The 18,884-nt window shown below is 44.6% G+C and overlaps 1 protein-coding gene across 1 annotated transcript in view; it reads right to left on the reverse strand.

The window, feature by feature from the left end:
• The window catches only part of LOC142768442 (uncharacterized), a 70,581-nt gene extending 52,012 nt beyond the window's left edge, over positions 1–18,569 (reverse strand). Inside the window, exons 1-3 of the mRNA XM_075870414.1 lie at positions 18,436–18,569; positions 7,113–7,231; positions 4,261–4,326 (exon numbers count right to left, since the gene is read on the reverse strand). Coding sequence (XP_075726529.1) covers positions 4,261–4,326; positions 7,113–7,231; positions 18,436–18,523 — 273 coding nt within the window. The 5' untranslated portion in view covers positions 18,524–18,569. The remainder of the gene's footprint in view (positions 1–4,260; positions 4,327–7,112; positions 7,232–18,435) is intronic.
• Between the last annotated feature and the right edge of the window lie 315 nt (positions 18,570–18,884).

An 18,884-nucleotide genomic window follows, 5' to 3' on the forward strand; every position in this document is an offset into this window, starting at 1 on the left:
GAGCCTCGAGTTCTCCCGTCGTTGACGTTGTCACATGTGAAGTCTTAAAACACCGAGTTACCCCTTGTGATGGTATAACCACTGCTCCACCTGAACTAGACGGCGTAGTAGAGCCATTTGTGTAAATGTGCACGTGGTTACTGTAGTTTTGTTCCAGTAGGAATTGACTCAGTTGTTTCAGAGCATGTGTCGGTAAGTCCAATTTTCTCCTCATTCCTGGAATCATTAAGTGAACTCGCGGCCGGCTCAAGCTCCAAGGAGGAAGCAGTGGCTTTGATGCAGGTGCGTACGTCTCAGTAAACGATGAACGATACTTGTAGACAGTAGTGCCGTATGTCGTGCAGGGCCTTTAAGCAGCTAGGCTCGCCAGGTAATGAGAAGGGGTCCTGGCATAATGCCTGAGGTGCATGCGCATTGTCTTGGTAATAATATGCATCGTTATCGAGTGATCTTGAGCGATGGCAATGGTTTCATCCGTTGAAGCACTGCGGGGTAATCCAAGGCCTTAAGTGCTTGAGCTTTAATGCTCTGAATGGCGCACAGCTTGGTCTTGCCGGTGTTAGATATTGCAGGTAAGCTGTACCGTACGAATTCGATAAACAGCACTCTGTACAGTTGTAGCATGGATGGTAAGGGCCCTCCCCAATTCTTTCCTGCAAGGAATTTGAACATGTGGCATGTTGCGATCAGCCGCCTCTTCACATAGTTCACGTGTGGAGTCCACGACAGGTTTCTGTCTATTATGACTCCCAAGAACCTGTGGCTTCTGCTGAACGATATGTATTCTCCATTAATCGATATGCTGTAAGCAGACATTGGTTTCCGCGTGAACGCTACCACTGCACATTTTCCGCAGGACACCTCGAGGCCTTGTTTACGAAGGTAGCATGACGTCGTTGTAGCAGCCTTCTGAAGGCGGGCGCGAAGCTGAGGCCTTGTCACACGTGATGTCCAAATGCAGTTGTCATCAGCGTAGACAGAAAGTTCTACAGTGCTAGGTAGCTGCTCGACTAGACCAATGAGAGTTAGGTTGAAAAGTGTAGGGCTTAGCACTCCTCCCTGAGGAACTCCTCGGCTGCTGTAATAATCAGGTGTTGGGCCATTCGATTCTTGTTTTCGTTCCACAACCAATTTCTTTGTCAGCTTACGACACTCGATCATTCACTTCACCTCAACGCAGCACTTAGCGACGGCTTCGTGTGCCACCTTGGCTTAGTACTAAGTACTTAGTTATGCCTTACACCATGTCCCCAAATCATGCATGCATAAACTTCAAAAATACAGACGAGTCAAATGCATCTTCAATGCCATTATTATAGATAATAAAGAGAAGTGGTGCTACCGTGAATCCCAGTGAAATTCCCGAGTGAATTGAGGAGCTGGGCTCATCTGAACTCTGAACTGTGCGCATCAATGTTTACAGACTGTTTTCGATTAGATAGCTATGCATTGACCCAATAAAAATAAGTAAGGGTCTTATTATTAGCATAATAATTTGTATTATGCGCTATTCAAAACATGAGACTGTCAAATGTTTCCATGAGGTTTTACAATGGCGTGGGAAAACCCTAAGAGCCAGAATGTTGACTATCACTAGTGAAGTTTTTCTTGAAGGCATCTCTAAATATCTCATATACAACCTTACATGTGTCATAACACCTGTCGAATGGTGTCTTCTTGCTGAGACATGAGGACACGGTAAAAGAGAAAAAACTTAATGATTGTAGAAGTGGTCCAGGTTCTGTATTGACAACAAGTTTACAAACAATCAACTTTGATACAATTCGCACAAATTGATTATCAACAAGTAGTTCCGGCTAGAATAGACATACAAGACGTGACTGCCAAGCGAATGAGGGGATCGAAAAATATGTATTCATCACATCAGTACGAAACTATGAAAGTTCTCGAAATTTGCTCCTACTGCCAAGTGGTTCCACTGAGATTTACAGATATCTAAGGTGTTACAATATATCTCCCTCGGAGTACCCATGGACGACTTGCGTGTCGTAAAAGCCTCAGGCGCAGTGAAATAATGTATTTTCACAAGGTTTTTAAAGCGTGGAGGTAAAACAAATCTGAGGGAGCCATGTCGAAAATATAGAGCAGCTAGAGAACTTTAAAAACTTTGTATTGACAAGGAAGCGGGTCACGATGAAGGTGGCGTTAACTGAGACATTTCATTGATGAGGGTCGTTTACTTCCATCCAGTGCGGTGTTCATCGCTAACCTGTTTCCGAGTTTCTAAAAGGCATGTATTCATAATACACTAGATGGTATGACTTGCATTGCGGCCAAAAAAATTTAAAACATCAAAAAATTTTCCTTTTGTTTCACCAAGTTTTACACAAACTTTTGTGGCAATCTTTTTTACCAAGGCAGCTTCAACGAAAAGTGAAGACGACTTTCACACACACACACAAAAATTGGCCCCCTATCAGCATGTTATCTGCAAATGTCGTCGAAAGGCGATCGTCTTGCGTGTAGAAAGAGTGAACAAAACATTTATTTGATGTTCTGCACAAGAAAATTGGGGAATTGTATTCCAGAGGCGCTGCGTTAGCGTGCCTCGAGCGTGGAGCGGAGGCAAACGAGCACATCAAGTCACGTCACACGTGAGTTATGAGCGCCATCTGGCAGTTGTTTTTTTTTTGGAAAACAAAGCGCGTGGCCCTTGAGACGCCTCAGAAGTGATAAGGTGTAGAACACAAGGCGACGGGTAGGGGCCACGACCGTGTATTCTTAGCAAAGCGTTGAAAACACTCGCCTTTCCGTGCAAGCGTTGCATGGCCAGCGTAGCGTGATAAGCGCTACGGTACTTGGAATTTTTAATGTATGCCTTTTCCAGCAAAAGACTAACATGCAGAATATATACTTTTTGTTATGGTGCCTCGGACATGTGCAATAATTGCTTTTTAATTGACAATAGCAAACGTATGATAGCTGATTCTTGGGCAAAATTGGTGGGCGCTGCGGATGGGGTCGGCCGTTCGGTGTATGGGCTGATGATGTTTAGAGTACCCGGTTCGCAGTAACGGTGGACAAAAAGACAAATGTACAGACAGACGGACGAAAGTTTTTGCGTCGAAGGTCCCCAAGAAAGACTATCGTCTTTAAAAAGTCACAGCTTTACCGCAAAGACGAAGCAATGAACGCGATAGCAACAGATTAGAAGGCCACGCGCAGAATGTCAAGGAAATCGATACGTGCCCCACGTTTATCACACACAAATGATGCACTAAACGTACTTATATGTACAGATGAACGCGGATAAGCTTCTCAGCTATTTCTTTGCTGTGTCTGAAAAGCGCCCTTTTTGCAAACTGATGAGACTGTGCAATAATTGCAGTGACCATTGTGACCCCCCCCCCCCGTAATTTCCACATAATCGTTCCAGTCTAAAACCCAACACCCACCACGACGTACAATCCTACGCACTGCGAGATAAGGGTGCGTGAGTGAGCATCCACGCAACTCCACACCGTGGGGCAAACAACGCGTGGGAGATGAGAGCCCTCGCGACCGCGTCATGACAATGTGGCGACGCACGCTCATAGCGCCATCTTGTTGGTAATCCTACAGACGTGATAAATTCTCTGATAAATTCTCGCGGGATGGCTGTGAACAGTGATAAGTGGTAGATATAAATATCTTGCCGTTTGAAGGTTCCAGGAGGTTCTCCTCACTGGCTCAGTGTTCAACGCCTCACATTCATGATGCAGAAGTCCCGCGTTCGATTCCGCGAGCCAGAGTCCTTTTCTCAATTATTTTTCTTTCTCGCACTTACATATATATAGATACGTATCATATATGGTGAGTGACGGTGATGGCGATGCCGATGCCAGCGGCAAAATTCCGCGGAAAGTGTCTATATAATTGCTATCAGAGCAAAAGTGTCCCTTGACTTTCCAGTTGGTGGAGCATGACATATTAGCTACCCTTGCACAAATAAGTTTAGTTCCCCTTCACCAATATTCACTGGCTGCAGCCTGTTGTGATTATAGCAGCTTTGAAATTTATTTGTTTGGAAGCTTTCATATTGACTCCTGCCATAGTGTAGGAAGGACATTTGCGATTGTAAGAGAGAAAAAGGAAAGACAAAAGAAAAACAATAGTGACTAGCATTATTTTTCAGACAAATCCTGTAAATGAACAATGAATGTTTCCATGCTCATGCCGCATTTCTTAGCGCAAAAATAAGGTACTGGTAATTAACTTCGTAATAACTTCTCTTTCATTTTACTATGTAGGGGTACTTACAAGGGTCACATTTTTGACAGTGATATTAATCATTATCGAGTGATTCGTGTTAAAGTACTGTTGAACCTGAAACGAAAACGAGTCGCTTTATTCAGCAATATTGCTGGCTTTAAAGGTACGAAAATTTATTCATTTTTTTCTGTTTAGCAGTGCACTAACTACAACATCGCAAGTTATTACCTTTTTCGAGGAATACAGGGTGCATTTGATTTCAATCCACAAGAACAACTTAGCATTTCATGGCCTTCTATTAAAAAGCTCCAAGCATTCGCTTTTTACCCATTCAGAAAAAGTTCAGTCCTTTATTCCACAAGCATCTTTCGTTGTTTACACTAGTTTATGAGTGCTTTATAAGGTACCGGCCACTGCCACAGAAAGAAAAACACCTAACCGAAACTTCTGCGCATTTTGATGAAGATATATATTTATCACAACTCGCAATTATCGCTTGTTGTGTAAGTATGCATTCGAAGTTTTTATGGCAGTATGCATAAAGAATAACTAAAGCTGGTAAAGCACGGACTAAAATTTAAACAAACAATGTCCGACAATCTTAAGTTTGTAATGAAAAAATATTGTCGACATCAAGTATCATATTGTTTAAATGTGTGTCTGCGTGAAGCAATAATGATTTTCTCCAGTTTCTCCTCTGATTATATTTTATTCAGGGATTATTCAAAAGCGTCTTGCAGAGACTTTTTATGCAGCCATGGAATGAATTCAATAATGAAGCTTCCTTTCTCACGAATGAAGCACTGCAAATATTTCAGAATCCTTCGACTACGAGTAGAATTATTAAGCTTTCTCTCAAAATGCAAGTGCATTTTCATTTGTCGTCTCAACGAATGAGCGGAATTCTATGAAGGGAGAGATAGTACGAGATAGCTGGTCTATACTGTCTGACTCGTGACATTGATCATTTTTTGTTTCTCTTCTTTTTCGATCGCGCAGCTTCTCAGTGTGATCGCGTGCGCACACGTAGTCAAGTCGCGGCCTCCCACGGTGACCCTAGTAACACCGAGCATGCCATGCTCAAAGCACTCAATGGCTTGATGCTTTGGTCTAAGACCCACGAGCTTAAGGCGGGGGGTACCTTAACAAATGGGGTCGTCCATTGTCAGGTGATGACAATGACAGTGGTCCTAATGACGGATAAGTGCGTTTAAGACCACACACTATCTTTCTGTATTGAATGAAAGCCATCGCGAAAGCGCCCTCACTCGCCAAAGACAGAGCAGTAACGCCGGCAACAAGCTGCTACTCATGGGAAGTAGTCTTATAGGCATGGATGATTTTTGTTTATTTTGCCTTAAATACCTGGTCAGAGTCGTGCAAAAGTCTATAGAGTAATATAGTGCCATATATTCCGTGTTCAACTTGCAATAGCTGTGCTTTTTTTTTTCTTGAAGCTACCTTCAGGTGGTACGTATTGCTATAAAAAGTAATGTAAAATTTCAATTCTCGTTTATAATCTCGTATTTTCAAGAATTATGGAGATCATACTAGAAGACTTAGCTTATTACTGTCTGATTGCGCTGTAAATAATTACACTTATTGCAAACTTTTTGTAGTTACCTTCCTATTTCACGTTATCTTTTCTAGAAAATATTTTCTAGAAATATGTACCAAAGGAATCAAGTTTTAAATACTAAAGATACAATACAGCGGGGAAATTCAAGACGCCTAAAACACCACAGAAAGAAGTAAGATGCTAAGAGATTGAACGTGCTCTTTTGCGCTCGCATAACATGACGCTATTTATACGTACTTCCACGCTCTTCTTGTGGTGTTTTAGGCGCCTGGAATTTTCACTCAATATGATGTACCCACCGGGCCAGCAACAGGTACATTCAACTGCAACCACAACAGCTAAAACAAGTTACTCTAAATCTGAAAAGCCAACATCTACAGGTGCAATACAATTTGCACCCGGGTCTATTGAAGAGGAAGTGGGCGGTCTATCTCTGCGCTGTCTCAGTGGAGTGGCGCAGAACACTTGTTTTGAACACTTCTTTGTGGTGGTACTGTATAATATTTGCTTTAACTGGGTATAGTGGTCACATTTACGGCGTCACACATTTAGTTCGTCACGTGTGCGGTGGCACGTGAACTCGGGGCACACCAGTTATTGTGCTGTGTGGTTAACAGATAGATCGATGTTGAAAGTGTAATGTTCTGCCTGCTGCCGGTTAGTTCGTTTTTTTTCTATTTAGTAAGTCCGTCATGGTGACACAGAGATTTCTTAGAGCACAACTACATTAAAAAGTGCCATGTCACCAATCGGCAGTACTTCGTCGTGTGTACTCTGTAATGTGCCCTTCCTTGTAGCTGAAAAATACTCAGACAGCCGTTTACGCCAGTGTTAAAGGTGTCTGCAGAAACTTGCTACATTGCTTGCTATGCATAAACAGGCAGGACATAAATAAGTATGAGCAAAGGTATCCTCAAAAACGTCACCATACCAGAACTTTTTGTCCTGATTTTTCGGTGCTGAGAAGGTCATTATAGCTCACTGTTGCAGTGAGTGTGCTCGTAATATCTCAAGAAATAATTTATATAGTAACTTTTTGCTGCCCTTTTTATTCACTCTTACTTCAGGGCAAACATCTGAATATCACTTGAGATATTAACTACGAGAATAACATTTCGAATTAAAAGAAACAACTATTTTTTTTTACTGCGAAAAGGTAGTCATTTAGAAAAGAGGTTCAGACTCCTTTCAGGACAGACCGCATGGCAGGTTTCAGATTATAAAAAAACGGGCTCTCGTAATAATTTTAGTTTGATAATATTAAACAAAGTTCACCACCTAACACGAAATGCTATCCTTAAATGTGGCCTCATGAACTTACCTGGCTAAATAGCTTTTCAAAATAGACCTTTATTGAGCTGTTTACCATGCTTTGGTTAGTTGTATCATAGTACACGTAAGCGTTCACGCTAACATTTTGCCCAATTGGTGTGACTTTGTCTGAAATAGAAAGTTAAAGCAACGTTACCAGCTGCACATAAAAACGCTCCCACAAAAGTTACTTAAGGTGTTCGGACAAGAAAAATGGTTTTGTGGCAAGTATACTTGCATCGAATTCGTGCTAACCAATGCCTTAAAATTCCGTGAAAGGGAACATTCGAATGCGCGGATGACAGCCTCCTACCATTCATGTGCCGCGGTGCAGCGGACAACCATAAAAATAAAATGAGAGAGCGTCGTGTCCTTCCTCTCCAACCTACGCTATTATTGCAAACATGTTTTTCTGTCGCGCTTTATTTTTTTCTGTTATGTCGAGACTTTTCAGTGAAGAATTTTTTTTTGGATTACGACTCTTGCTATTTTACCACAGCTAGTATTACCGCAAAATAAAGGAATCGAAGAAGAAGGCACAGCTTACAGTAAATCGCTCAAGGCTGGGAAAGAGCAGAGCTGGCAAGCCTTTAACTTGTCCTAACTTCACTAGAATTTTACACTCTTGTCTGCCCTTTTTTACGTTGTTCAGTACAATACTTCACTATACTCTATATTGCAAAACCACTCTCATTTTATTCTCTCTTTAGTGACTATTTTTTGTATAATCGTTTCTTTATGTATTCTTGATTTTCTCTTGTTTTTTCGTTCTTTCAATGTTTTTTTTTCTCTCGATGCCACTCTTTCTAAGTATATAGTTCCTTACTCAACTCATACACTTTTCTGTCTTTCTCCATATTCTTTGCATGCATCAATCTCCTACTCTTTCTTCCTATGGGTCTCTGCGATGCATGCAGTCCTCGAGCATAACAGAGAGATTATGCAAATACAACTACTTCCCATACTGATCCATTAAAACTAACACGGGAACATACAGCTAGTGATAGCCGATTAGGTGCCGTATGTTGCAGCTTCTCTTGTTGAACATGTGTACTTAATGCTAGGGTGGTGACTGAGCGCAATTGAGCTCACGTTAATGATCATTTTATATCTATGACATATTGCCACATTGAATATGCAGCACCAAGAGAACAACGAAGATCACGCGCAGAGAGAGAAAAAGACAAGGTTCTCTTCCGATCAGTTTTCCAGTGTTCTGGTACAATTAAAGTGAGTTTCCTGTATTTGACTGCTGCTGTTTCTGCATTGTGACACTGGTGGAGGCACAGGGTACATGTTCGGGACGCCTCACAACAGCCCCGCATCTAGTCCAGAAAGACTTCCGCGCATCGACACCCCCGTTCACCGCAGCAGCCGGCGCCTGTTAGGCCTCAGCCCGGAGTTTGCTCCATTGCTGGAAAGCGTTACTGTGCCAGAAAGCATGACGGCGCCTGGAAGCACTGGCCCCAACATGTCCAGCCCAAGCACGACACAGGTGACTGTTTTGAATCCTCGGCTTCTGGTTGACTTCCACGGAAACGCATATGAGGATGCACATGACTGGCTCGAGGAATTAGAGCACACAGCGAATGTTAACGGGGGGAACACCACACAGAAATTGGGCTACTTTTATTTTCCGCTTCAAGACGGAGCCCGAACATGGTTCACGAATCGCGTGTGGTCGTCTTGGGATGAGTTCCGGCAGAAGTTCCTCGACACGTTCACGAGCACTGAAAGACGAGAAATCACACAGCGTCTCCTCGAGTCACGGATTCAGAAACCAAGTGAATCCGTTACGATGTTTGTTGAGGACATGGCGCGGCAATTTCGTCGAGCAGATCCTGATATGCCCGAAGCCAAAAAGGTTAGCCACCTCATGCGGGGCGTTAAGGAGCCGCTCTTCACTGGTCTCGTACGAAACCCGCCTACAAGTGTGGATGAATTCTCCAAGGAGTCGACATCTATCGAACGCGCACTGCATCTACGTTATCGCCAGTATGACCGCCCAACCCACAGTGCACCGATCAGCGTGGCAGCCGCGACCACAGCAACAACACCCGACGAAGGTTCTTTGCGCCAACTAATACCAGAAATCGTACAAGAAGAGGTCAAGAAGCTCGTCGCCAAACCGAATGACTGCGCCATCGCCTCAGTAACGGAAGTTGTACGCCAGGAGATCAGACAAGCACTCTCGCTTCCTGAGCCGAACACAAGCACTCCCAGGGCAAGCTATGCAGACGTAGTTCACCGACAGCCAGCGAACATGCCGACACCACATCAGTACCACCAGCAACATCCGCCGACAGCGCCTTGGTACTACAGAAAAACTTTGACGCCGAGGCGGCCACCACTTCACAAAACTGACATCTGGCGTACCCCTGATCATAGGCCCCTTTGCTTTCACTGTGGGGAAGCAGGCCACATCGTTCGGTATTGCTCGTATCGCGCTGCAGGGTACCAATGGTTTCCTTCTACTGTTCCTCGGCGCCATTTCAACAAAACACCTGACGTCGACATGAGTGTCATGACCCCGCGGGACGTTCCTCCTGGGTTTCCGTCACGCTCACCTTCTCCTGGGTGTTATTCTCCATCCTCTAGACGGAGCACCACTGACATGCCAAGAGGGAGATCTCCTATAGTCCACGCCGGGGAAACTAAAAGCACCAACCTCAAAGGGGAAGGTTGCGAATCGTCGAAGTGCTGAAAATCCCCCAATACTGCCGAGCGAAGAGAGACACATTTTCAATGAATCGACGAAAGATGGGGTTGTTACTGCCGAAGTGGCAATTACGATTGACGGACATGATGTCATGGCATTTGTCGACACTGGCGCGGACTTCTCAATAATGAGTGCGAGTCTGGCAGACAGGCTCAGGGAGGTTAGAATGGAATGGACAGGACCGCAGATTAGAGGAGCTGGAGAGCAGCTACTCACACCTACCGGAAAGTGCACCGCAAGAATGAAGATAGGGGATGCATCCTTCGTCGCAACTTTTGTTATTCTTTCTGAGTGTTGCAAACAGGCAATCTTGGTGATGGATTTCTTTCGTGAATCTGGTGCCATCATCGATATTCCGGATGGTGTACTGACCTTTTCAGCGGATCAAAGCGCAGCGCTACACCGAAAATCTCTGCGAGTCATTGACGATGTGACCGTACCTCCGTTATCGTGCCGCCTTGTTTCAGTCACGTGCAGTGAGCAGAATACTGGACAAAGAATCGCTGAACAAGTATTGACGCTCCTACTCTCTCGCGGTGTTGCGATTGCCAGAAGTATCGTCAATGTTGTGTGCGGTGAAGCAGAGGTTCTGTTGACTAATTTTACCAACGAGCGACGACACATTACCCAAGGCCCTACAGTTGCCTACTTCAACGAGATCACTGAAATCTGCGAGCGCTGTGTAGTACAACAGGACGAGCCGCAAGCCACGTCAGCACCGCCACCTATTGACGTAAGCACGGATTTGTCACCAGCACAGAGACAGCGTCTAGTAGATCTTCTTCACCAGTTCAAGCTGTTTTTCATCGACCTCGAGGGTCAAACGCCACTGACGAAGCATCGAATAATAACGGAGGAGACGGCAAGGCCAATACGACAGAACCCATACCGCGTAGCACCGAAAGAGAATGAAGCAATCCAGGAACAAGTGAAGAAAATGCTCGATGATGACGTCATCTAGCCGTCAGAAAGTCCTTGGGCATCGCCGGTAGTTCTGGTTAAAAAGGAACACGGAAGCTTGCGATTTTGTGTCGACTACCGCAAGCTGAACCGTGTGACAAAGAAAGACGTATACCCATTACCGCGCATCGATGATTCACTCGACAGGCTGAGGTATGCACGCTACTTTTCGTCAATGGACCTCAAAACTGGGTATTGGCAAATCGAGGTCGTCGAGCGAGATAGAGAAAAAACGGTTTTTGTAATGCCTGACGGGCTCTATGAATTTAAAGTCTTGCCATTCGGATTGTGCTCAGCCCCCACAACATTTCAGAGACTGATGGATACCGTTCTATCAGGCCTTAAGTGGCATGACGATAGTTATAGCGCGAGAACAAAACGACGACACAGAGACAAGAAGGACACGAAAGACACGAGCGCTAACTTCCAACTGAGTTTATTGTGCAGAGCACGAAAATATATAGAGGAGACAGTGACCATGTGATAAAAACCACATGGCACAAGAGCAGAACATGAGTAAGAAAAACAAAAACAAACAACACAAAAAGAAAGGCACTGAAAAACAGCAATGAAAAAACCTAGAAGAAAACGACACAGAAAGGTAAAAATAAAATAGCTACCTGCCCGCACCGAAACCTTCGAGGAACCATCGTTCCTTCTCGGACGAAGCCACGGAGGGCTTGCTAAGACAAGGCACCTGTTCGCGTGCCATCTGCGCAGCCTCGACAATGACCCGGGTGCTTACATCTCTGTGTTTGTACAGCGTCGATGTGTCCTCGAAGAGGGGAACACAACTGCACTCAGTGCAGTGCTGGGCAAGAAAACCATCTTTCCCGTTTCTAACATTGTTCGCGTGCTCTCTCAGCCGATCGTTCAGACACCTTCTGGTCGTTCCGACATAAGAAGCACCCTTTCATGTGGTGCTTGTTATGTCGGAACGACAGGAAGGTGTCTGAACGATCGGCTGAGAGAGCACGCGAACAATGTTAGAAACGGGAAAGACGGTTTTCTTGCCCAGCACTGCAATGAGTGCAATTGTGTTCCCCTCTTCGAGGACACAGCGACGCTGTACAAACACAGAGATGTAAGCACCCGGGTCATTGTCGAGGCTGCGCAGATGGCACACGAACAGGTGCCTTGTATTAGCAAGCCCTCCGTGACTTTGTCCGAGAAGGAACGTAGGTTCCTCGAAGGTTTCGGTGCGGGCAGGTTTTTAGCTTTACCTTTCTGTTTCGTTTTCTTCTAGGTTTTTTCTTTGCTGTTTTTCAGTGCTTTTGTTTTTGTGTTGTTTGTTTTTGTTTTTCTTACTCATGTTCTGCTCTTGTGCTATATGGTTTTTATCACATGGTCACTGTCTCCTCTACATATTTTCGTGCTCTGCGCAATAAACTCAGTTGGAAGTTAGCGCTCGTGTCTTTCGGTTCCTTCTTGTCTCTGTGTCGTCGTTTTGTTCTCGCGCTATAACTATCGTCATGCCTTACCAACTAGCCCAAGCTGCCACACTTAAGTGGCAAACATTTCTGGTCTATCTGGACGACGTCATTGTTTTTTCTAAAACATTTGAGGAACACCTGAGTAGGCTGCTATCGGTATTCAGGGCAATAAAGTCTGCCGGCCTAACACTGAAACCCGAGAAGTGTCATTTCGGTTTCAAGGAGCTCCAACTTTTAGGCCATGTGGTGAGCCATGAAGGTGTTTGACCTTATCCCAATAAGATTGCGGTCATCAGAAAATTTCCGATGCCAAAAGACAAGAAAGCAGTCAGGCATTTCCTTGGCCTATACGCATACTACCGAAGGTTTATTGCCAATTTCTCCCACATAGCCTCGCCGTTAACACGACTCACAAGAGAAAACGTTTCGTTCACATGGGGCGACGATCAACAGGTGGCATTTGACGATCTTCGATAACGCCTGCAGACTCCGCCTGTGCTTGCTCACTTTGATGAGGATGCTCCTACAATGGTTCACACAGATGCCAGCAACGTGGGTTTAGGCGCTGTACTCGTCCAGTGGCAAGACTCAGTCGAGCGTGTGATCGCATATGCTAGTAGGACGCTTTCCCGCGCCGAGTCCAACTACTCCACAACGGAAAAAGAGTGTCTTGCTGTCGTATGGGCGGTTATGAAGTTTCTTCCGTACCTATATGGTCGTTCTTTCCACGTAGTCAGCGACCATCATTCCCTCTGCTGGCTGACGAACTTGAAAGACCCGTCTGGTCGGCTCGCACGGTGGAGCTTACGCCTTCAAGAGTTTGAAATGACGGTCGTGTATAAGTCCGGACGGCAGCACGTCGACACCGATTGCTTATCAAGGTCACCGATAAAGCGCGACGATGACACAGAAGATGACAGCATGGCGTTTGTAGGAGTCGTCGACACCACTACGATTTCGTGCAAGCAGAAAGAAGACAGTGAGTTGCTTCCCATTATTGAATTTTTGAATGGCCGGACAACAACCGTCTCTAGAAAATTTGCAAGGAGCCTGACGTCATTCTGCTCACGTAGTGGTGTTCTCTATAAGAACTTTTCTCTCAGAGGAAGCACCTACCTACTTGTCGTTCCGACGTCACTCCATGAGGAGATACTTTGTGCTTGCCACGATGAGCCAACGTCTGGTCATCTCGGATACACATGCACATTGGCTAGAATCCAACATAAATACTACTGTCCAAGACTTGCAGCTATTGTGAAACGTTACGTGCGCACGTGCCTAGATTGCGAACGACGAAAATCGATACCGTTAAAACCAGCTGGACTATTACAACCAATTTATGTACCCACGGTACCTTTTGCCCAAGTTGGAATGAATCTCCTTGGACCATATCCAACTTCCCATGCTGGCAACAAGTGGGTAATAGTCGCCACTGATTATCTCACGCGCTACGTGGAAACAAAGGCTTTGCAAGTGGCATCGCCGTTGAAACCGCACGATCTTCGTAGAAAATATTGTCCTGAGCCACGGTGCTCCGACAATCATAATAACGGATCGTGGTTCCGATTTCACGGCCGCGCTCCTGAAGACAGTGCTTGAGCTCAGTGGAACAACCCATCGGAAAACCACTTCCTATCATCCACAAACCAATGGCTTAACAGAACGGCTTAACAAGACTATTGCCGACATGTTGAGTATATACGTCGACGTGAATCACAAGAACTGGGACGACATTCTACCGTACATCACGTTCGCCTATAATACAGCGCAGCGAAAAACTACATGAAGAACACCGTTCAGTCTCCTTCGTGGCCGTGAAGTGACGACGATGCTTGACGCCATGTTACTGCACGACTGCATTGACATTGATTTGGACGCTGTATTTTTTACCCAACGAGCGGAAGAAGCGAGTCAACTTGCGCGCGTCTGAATTACCCAGCAGCAAAATTACGGCGCCCAACGTCATAATCTGCGACACCGACATGTCGCCTATCGGGCTGGCGACAAAGTCTCGGTATGGAGTCCTATCCGCCGCCGGGGACTGTCTAAAAAATTGCTGAACATGTATTTTGGCCCACACACAGTTCTACAATGCCTGAGCGACGTTAACTACGTGGTTGTTCCTGACAGCTCCTCGACAACTCGCCAGCAAAAACCAGAAATTGTGCACGTTGTTCGAATGAAATTCTACTTTTCGGACTGATTTACACAATACATCTACTACACCATCTTTTGTAGAATAGCATCGGGACACTGCTCTCTGGAGGGGGGCAAATGCCACATTGAATATGCAGGACCAAGAGAACAACGAAGAACACTTGCAGAGAGAGAGAAGAAGACGAGGTTTTCTTCCGATCAGTTTGCCATTGTTCTGGTACAATTAAAGTGAATTTCCTGTATTCGACTGCTGCTGTTCCTACATTGTGACAGTATGACAAAGTGGTATACCTCGAGCATCATAGCTCTGCTCTAAAAAGGAAAACTTCGTTAGAGTATTCAGAAGGGACGTCACTTCTTTGGCCAAGCTGGTAACTGTCCGAACGATTGGTGGTGATTTCTGTGGTGACAACAGATTCATTGTGATCTGAGCGCCTTTCAGGTGGTACGCCGGCAGGGAGAATCACGCGCTTGTCATCCTCAGCAAGCTCACACGCCATGTCCAAATGGCATATGTAGGGTCTGTCTGCTTGGGGCGCATCTATAGAGCTCGCATTCTCGGCCAATGACTGCCGTGAAGTCTGCAGAAGGGGCGCCGACTGATGTAAGATGGAATCCCTGCTACCCGCGGTCAGATCTTGTGTCGTTGGCTGGAGGTTTGCTCGGTTGTCGAAATTTACTTGGAAGTGTGATATCGGTTGTGGTACTAGTATAGGGGCTTTGATTGATTGATTGATTGATTGATTGATTGATTAATTGATTGATTGATTTATATGTGGGGTTTTACGCCCGAAAACCGTCATATGATTATGAGAGACGCCGTAGTGGAGGGCTCCAGAAATTTCGACCATCTGAGGTTCTTTAACGTGCGCCCAAATTTGAGCACACGGCCCTTCAACATTTCCACCTCCATCAAAAATGCAGCCGACGCAGCCGGCATTCAAACCCGCGACCTGCGGGTCAGCAGCCGAGTACCTTAGCCACTCGACCACCGTGGTAGGGCATAGGGGTTTGGAGCTTCATCTCTCATAGTTGCTTTTGGTTGGACACCCTCGCGCCTCTATGCCAGCATCGAGACCACCCTCACTTGTACCTATTATGGAGCTCAAGAAGGCTTCAATCTCGAGGCTGCAGCTGTGTGCTCTAGTTCACCGGACTCTTTGCAGGTACCATGGCCAGAGACCACTGCAGCCACAAATAATCACCTTGACTGTGCAGGTGTGCCCTTCATTACCTCTGATGACTTTTTTGTAAACGACGCGCGGGCAGAATCTATAACCTCATGGAATTCACGGTGGCAGAACGACCATAACATTTGCCCCACTGTGCTGTACGGGCAGGGCCGCAACGATGGTGGTGGCTTTACGATGAACACGTTTTGCTATCGGCCACAAAAATGATAACCATTGTGACTGCTTATCACTGCCATCACAGGCGCGAGGTAAGCGTGTTGTTCATACGTGAAACGTTAGGGTAGGGGAGAACTAGAATAATTGTGCGTACTGACGCGGTACAGGTTTGTGACGTGGTATTTTTGTATTTCGCGGGCATTTGTAATTAGCAAAAAACACTAATGTTTAACAGTTATAAAGTTCAAAACTACCTTTTTGGACGTTTTTCAAACTGATCAACAACTTTCTCATTGAAATTTTTACCTATCTTCGTTCCTTCAAAGTAAGTATTTACACGGATATAATAAGCAATATTTGAGAACACAAAAAAATAGCCTAACTCCTGGCAACGGTGAGTACCATGAATTTAGTCGCATTGTAATGACGTGTTCCGGCATCATTTCTAACTCTGGCTCAAGTTACGTGGCACACCTTGTATATGCGGTACATTTCATGTTTTATGCCGTTATGACAGAATCGAACATGCATCCGAGTGGTCTCAGAACATTCGAAGTAACTTCCATTGCTTCCCGAGAAACATATATCGAAGCGAGTTCTGATGTGTGGGTGAAGTAGTGGGATGATTCATTGTTATCGTAAACCATACATGACACTGACCAATCACGGATATAAATTACTGCCAAGCAGTGTGCAGTTACATGACATATTTATGGCTCATAACTGGTATGTTGTGCTGAGAATTTCATTTTGCGATCATCAATACCTTTCGCTATCGTAGATGGTCTGAATGGGGCAATGACAAAGTCTGGGCATGTTCTCAGGGCCCTGGGTGGCTGTTGGTTGTTTCCAGTCAAACGACCATATCATAAAGTGTTTTGAGACGTCGTCTGCTGCACAAGCCAGTCGTTCATAATCATTAACGTATTCATCTTCATCGCCTTCATCATGGCGCCTAATGGGCGCCTTGCGTGTATTGTACCATGATGGCCGAGAGAGAATGTGCAGTCTAGAACTCGCTTGATTGTCATCATCAGCATCATCGTCAACAGCGACTATGGCTCACAACGCCACGAACAAGCCTCGACATTAAGGATTTCTACCCCTGAAGCCAGCTCTTCATTCGCCCTGGCTTGATAATTCAATACTTGGCGATTCGTTTTGTTTCCGTTTTGTGCCCTCTGTAATCCTATAGGTGCCTTTGAACAGCTTAATTAGGTGTGCCCGCAACTTGATACGGAAATCGCAGTGCAGGTCCACATGCGCTTGCAAAGAAGTTGTTAGAGGCACTGAAAACTCGAAGAATCAGTTTTAGTGAAATGTCCGAGGCAACAAAAAAAGAGCATACAATGAATTTCGGTATATTTTGATGAGACACTGAGCAATGTAACAAGCTGTGACAAAAACCTACGAGGAGATTTTCAGGCCGGACAGTTTTTGTTCATGTGTGCTAGGCTATCCCCACCTGCACGGCCTCACTACTTCCACCACCTCCCTGTAAAGGTGCACACAAAGAAAAACGTGTAACGGTGAAAGCAATATTTTTTGACATCGGTCATGTCATGATTGCAGGTATACATTTAAGTAATGTCCCCAAATCATCTAACCCAGTCACAAATTTTGGTCGCAAGTTAACCTAGTCACAAGTTTTGGCGGTGAACAAGAAAGCACCGAAGCGTAGGCAGCCAGATAGATAGATATGTATTGATACAAAATAGACACCTTCCATGTACCTGTGATTCGCAGAAAAAGGCCGTGGATAGGAATTCACTGATATATACAATACTGCCTAATGCAAATTATATTGAGGGAACGGCAGCTGGGTTGGACATTTTGGCCATCTGCACTAGCAGAACTGTAATATGCTTATCACATTACCACAGAAAATTTCGTCGTTTGAGTGTTACGCAAACAACTCTGGGCCTGCCGGCGTCGCAAACCAAGATAAAGGCTTACAGCAGCGCTACAACAGGCAATTTTAGCGGCAGTGTACGCCCTTCATGGGCGAGAGAGAGCTCAGACCTTGCGGCCAGTCCTTGAGGGCTCCTGATATCCACAGACTTCGCGTTCATTCAGTTGCTCTTTTTCGCTCTATAGGTTATGCCAATGCCGATGGTGACACCGCTCAAGGCGGTAATGATTGCCTATGAAGTTTAAATGGTCTTCATTTAAGTAAGAGTCTTAGAAAGTGGTTTACTGGCTAGGAAAGCATGACATCCTGTTCACACTTACATATTACAAATTTTATTTTAAAACGGCACCTGCGCAACGCACATGCATATAAAAAAGAAAGCGCTGCAAATGTTTCCTGGCCGGTATACATAAAGTGTTAAAGTTTTGGAAAGGGATAAAGGAAGTATAAGCCTCTACGATTCCATATTCGAGATGTTTTTTGTTTACTATGTAGTTTTCTCACCACAACTCAAAGGGGACATTTATAAAAATGTAAACAACCTAGACGTCCTATAGATGCGATGAATGTATGCAAAACTAGTCGTATTTTAGATAATGTCGTAAACGAATATCAGTTTAAAATAATGGAGTTATCACTAGATATTTATTATTACGAAGAGTGCTATATTATACTTTTTTTTTTGAAGTGAAACTGTATACCTTCATTTAGAGTGAAAAACTGCCTACGTGTACATTATATCCCTCTGAACAACAAATATTTATACTGCGTAATTATCAGAAAACGAACTCGTAGGAACTTACTTTTTCCAGCAACATTACTTGAAGATATACTGGCACAAAAATACAGCATGCAGAAGCATGCGTGAATTTTGGCTAACACTGCCATCATCAAAATGTTGGATAGTGTCGTGTTGTCTTTAACATGTTCTTCATTACAGACGACTTAAGTACGACACAGGGGTGCGTTCTTGTTGTAACCTAGTGCGTCATGAGTGTTTTCTGCACATTTTAACTGGAATTGGTGTTTCAATAAACGAAAAAAATATTTCAAAAAAAGAACGCGAGAAATTGTAAACGAGCTGCTGAAAATCTTTTTGGTGTTTTACACTTTCCTAGAAACAAAGGAATTAAGCCTTCCTATCGTAGAATGTGTAATATGTCAACACCAACGTCACTACTAAGATACCGATACTTCACTAAAGCGAGGTCGCGTTCCTTTAGGCTCATTCACTTCTATTTCAGAGCAAAAT

The sequence above is a fragment of the Rhipicephalus microplus genome, chromosome 8 (assembly GCF_043290135.1).
Source record: "Rhipicephalus microplus isolate Deutch F79 chromosome 8, USDA_Rmic, whole genome shotgun sequence".
NCBI lineage: Eukaryota > Metazoa > Arthropoda > Arachnida > Ixodida > Ixodidae > Rhipicephalus > Rhipicephalus microplus.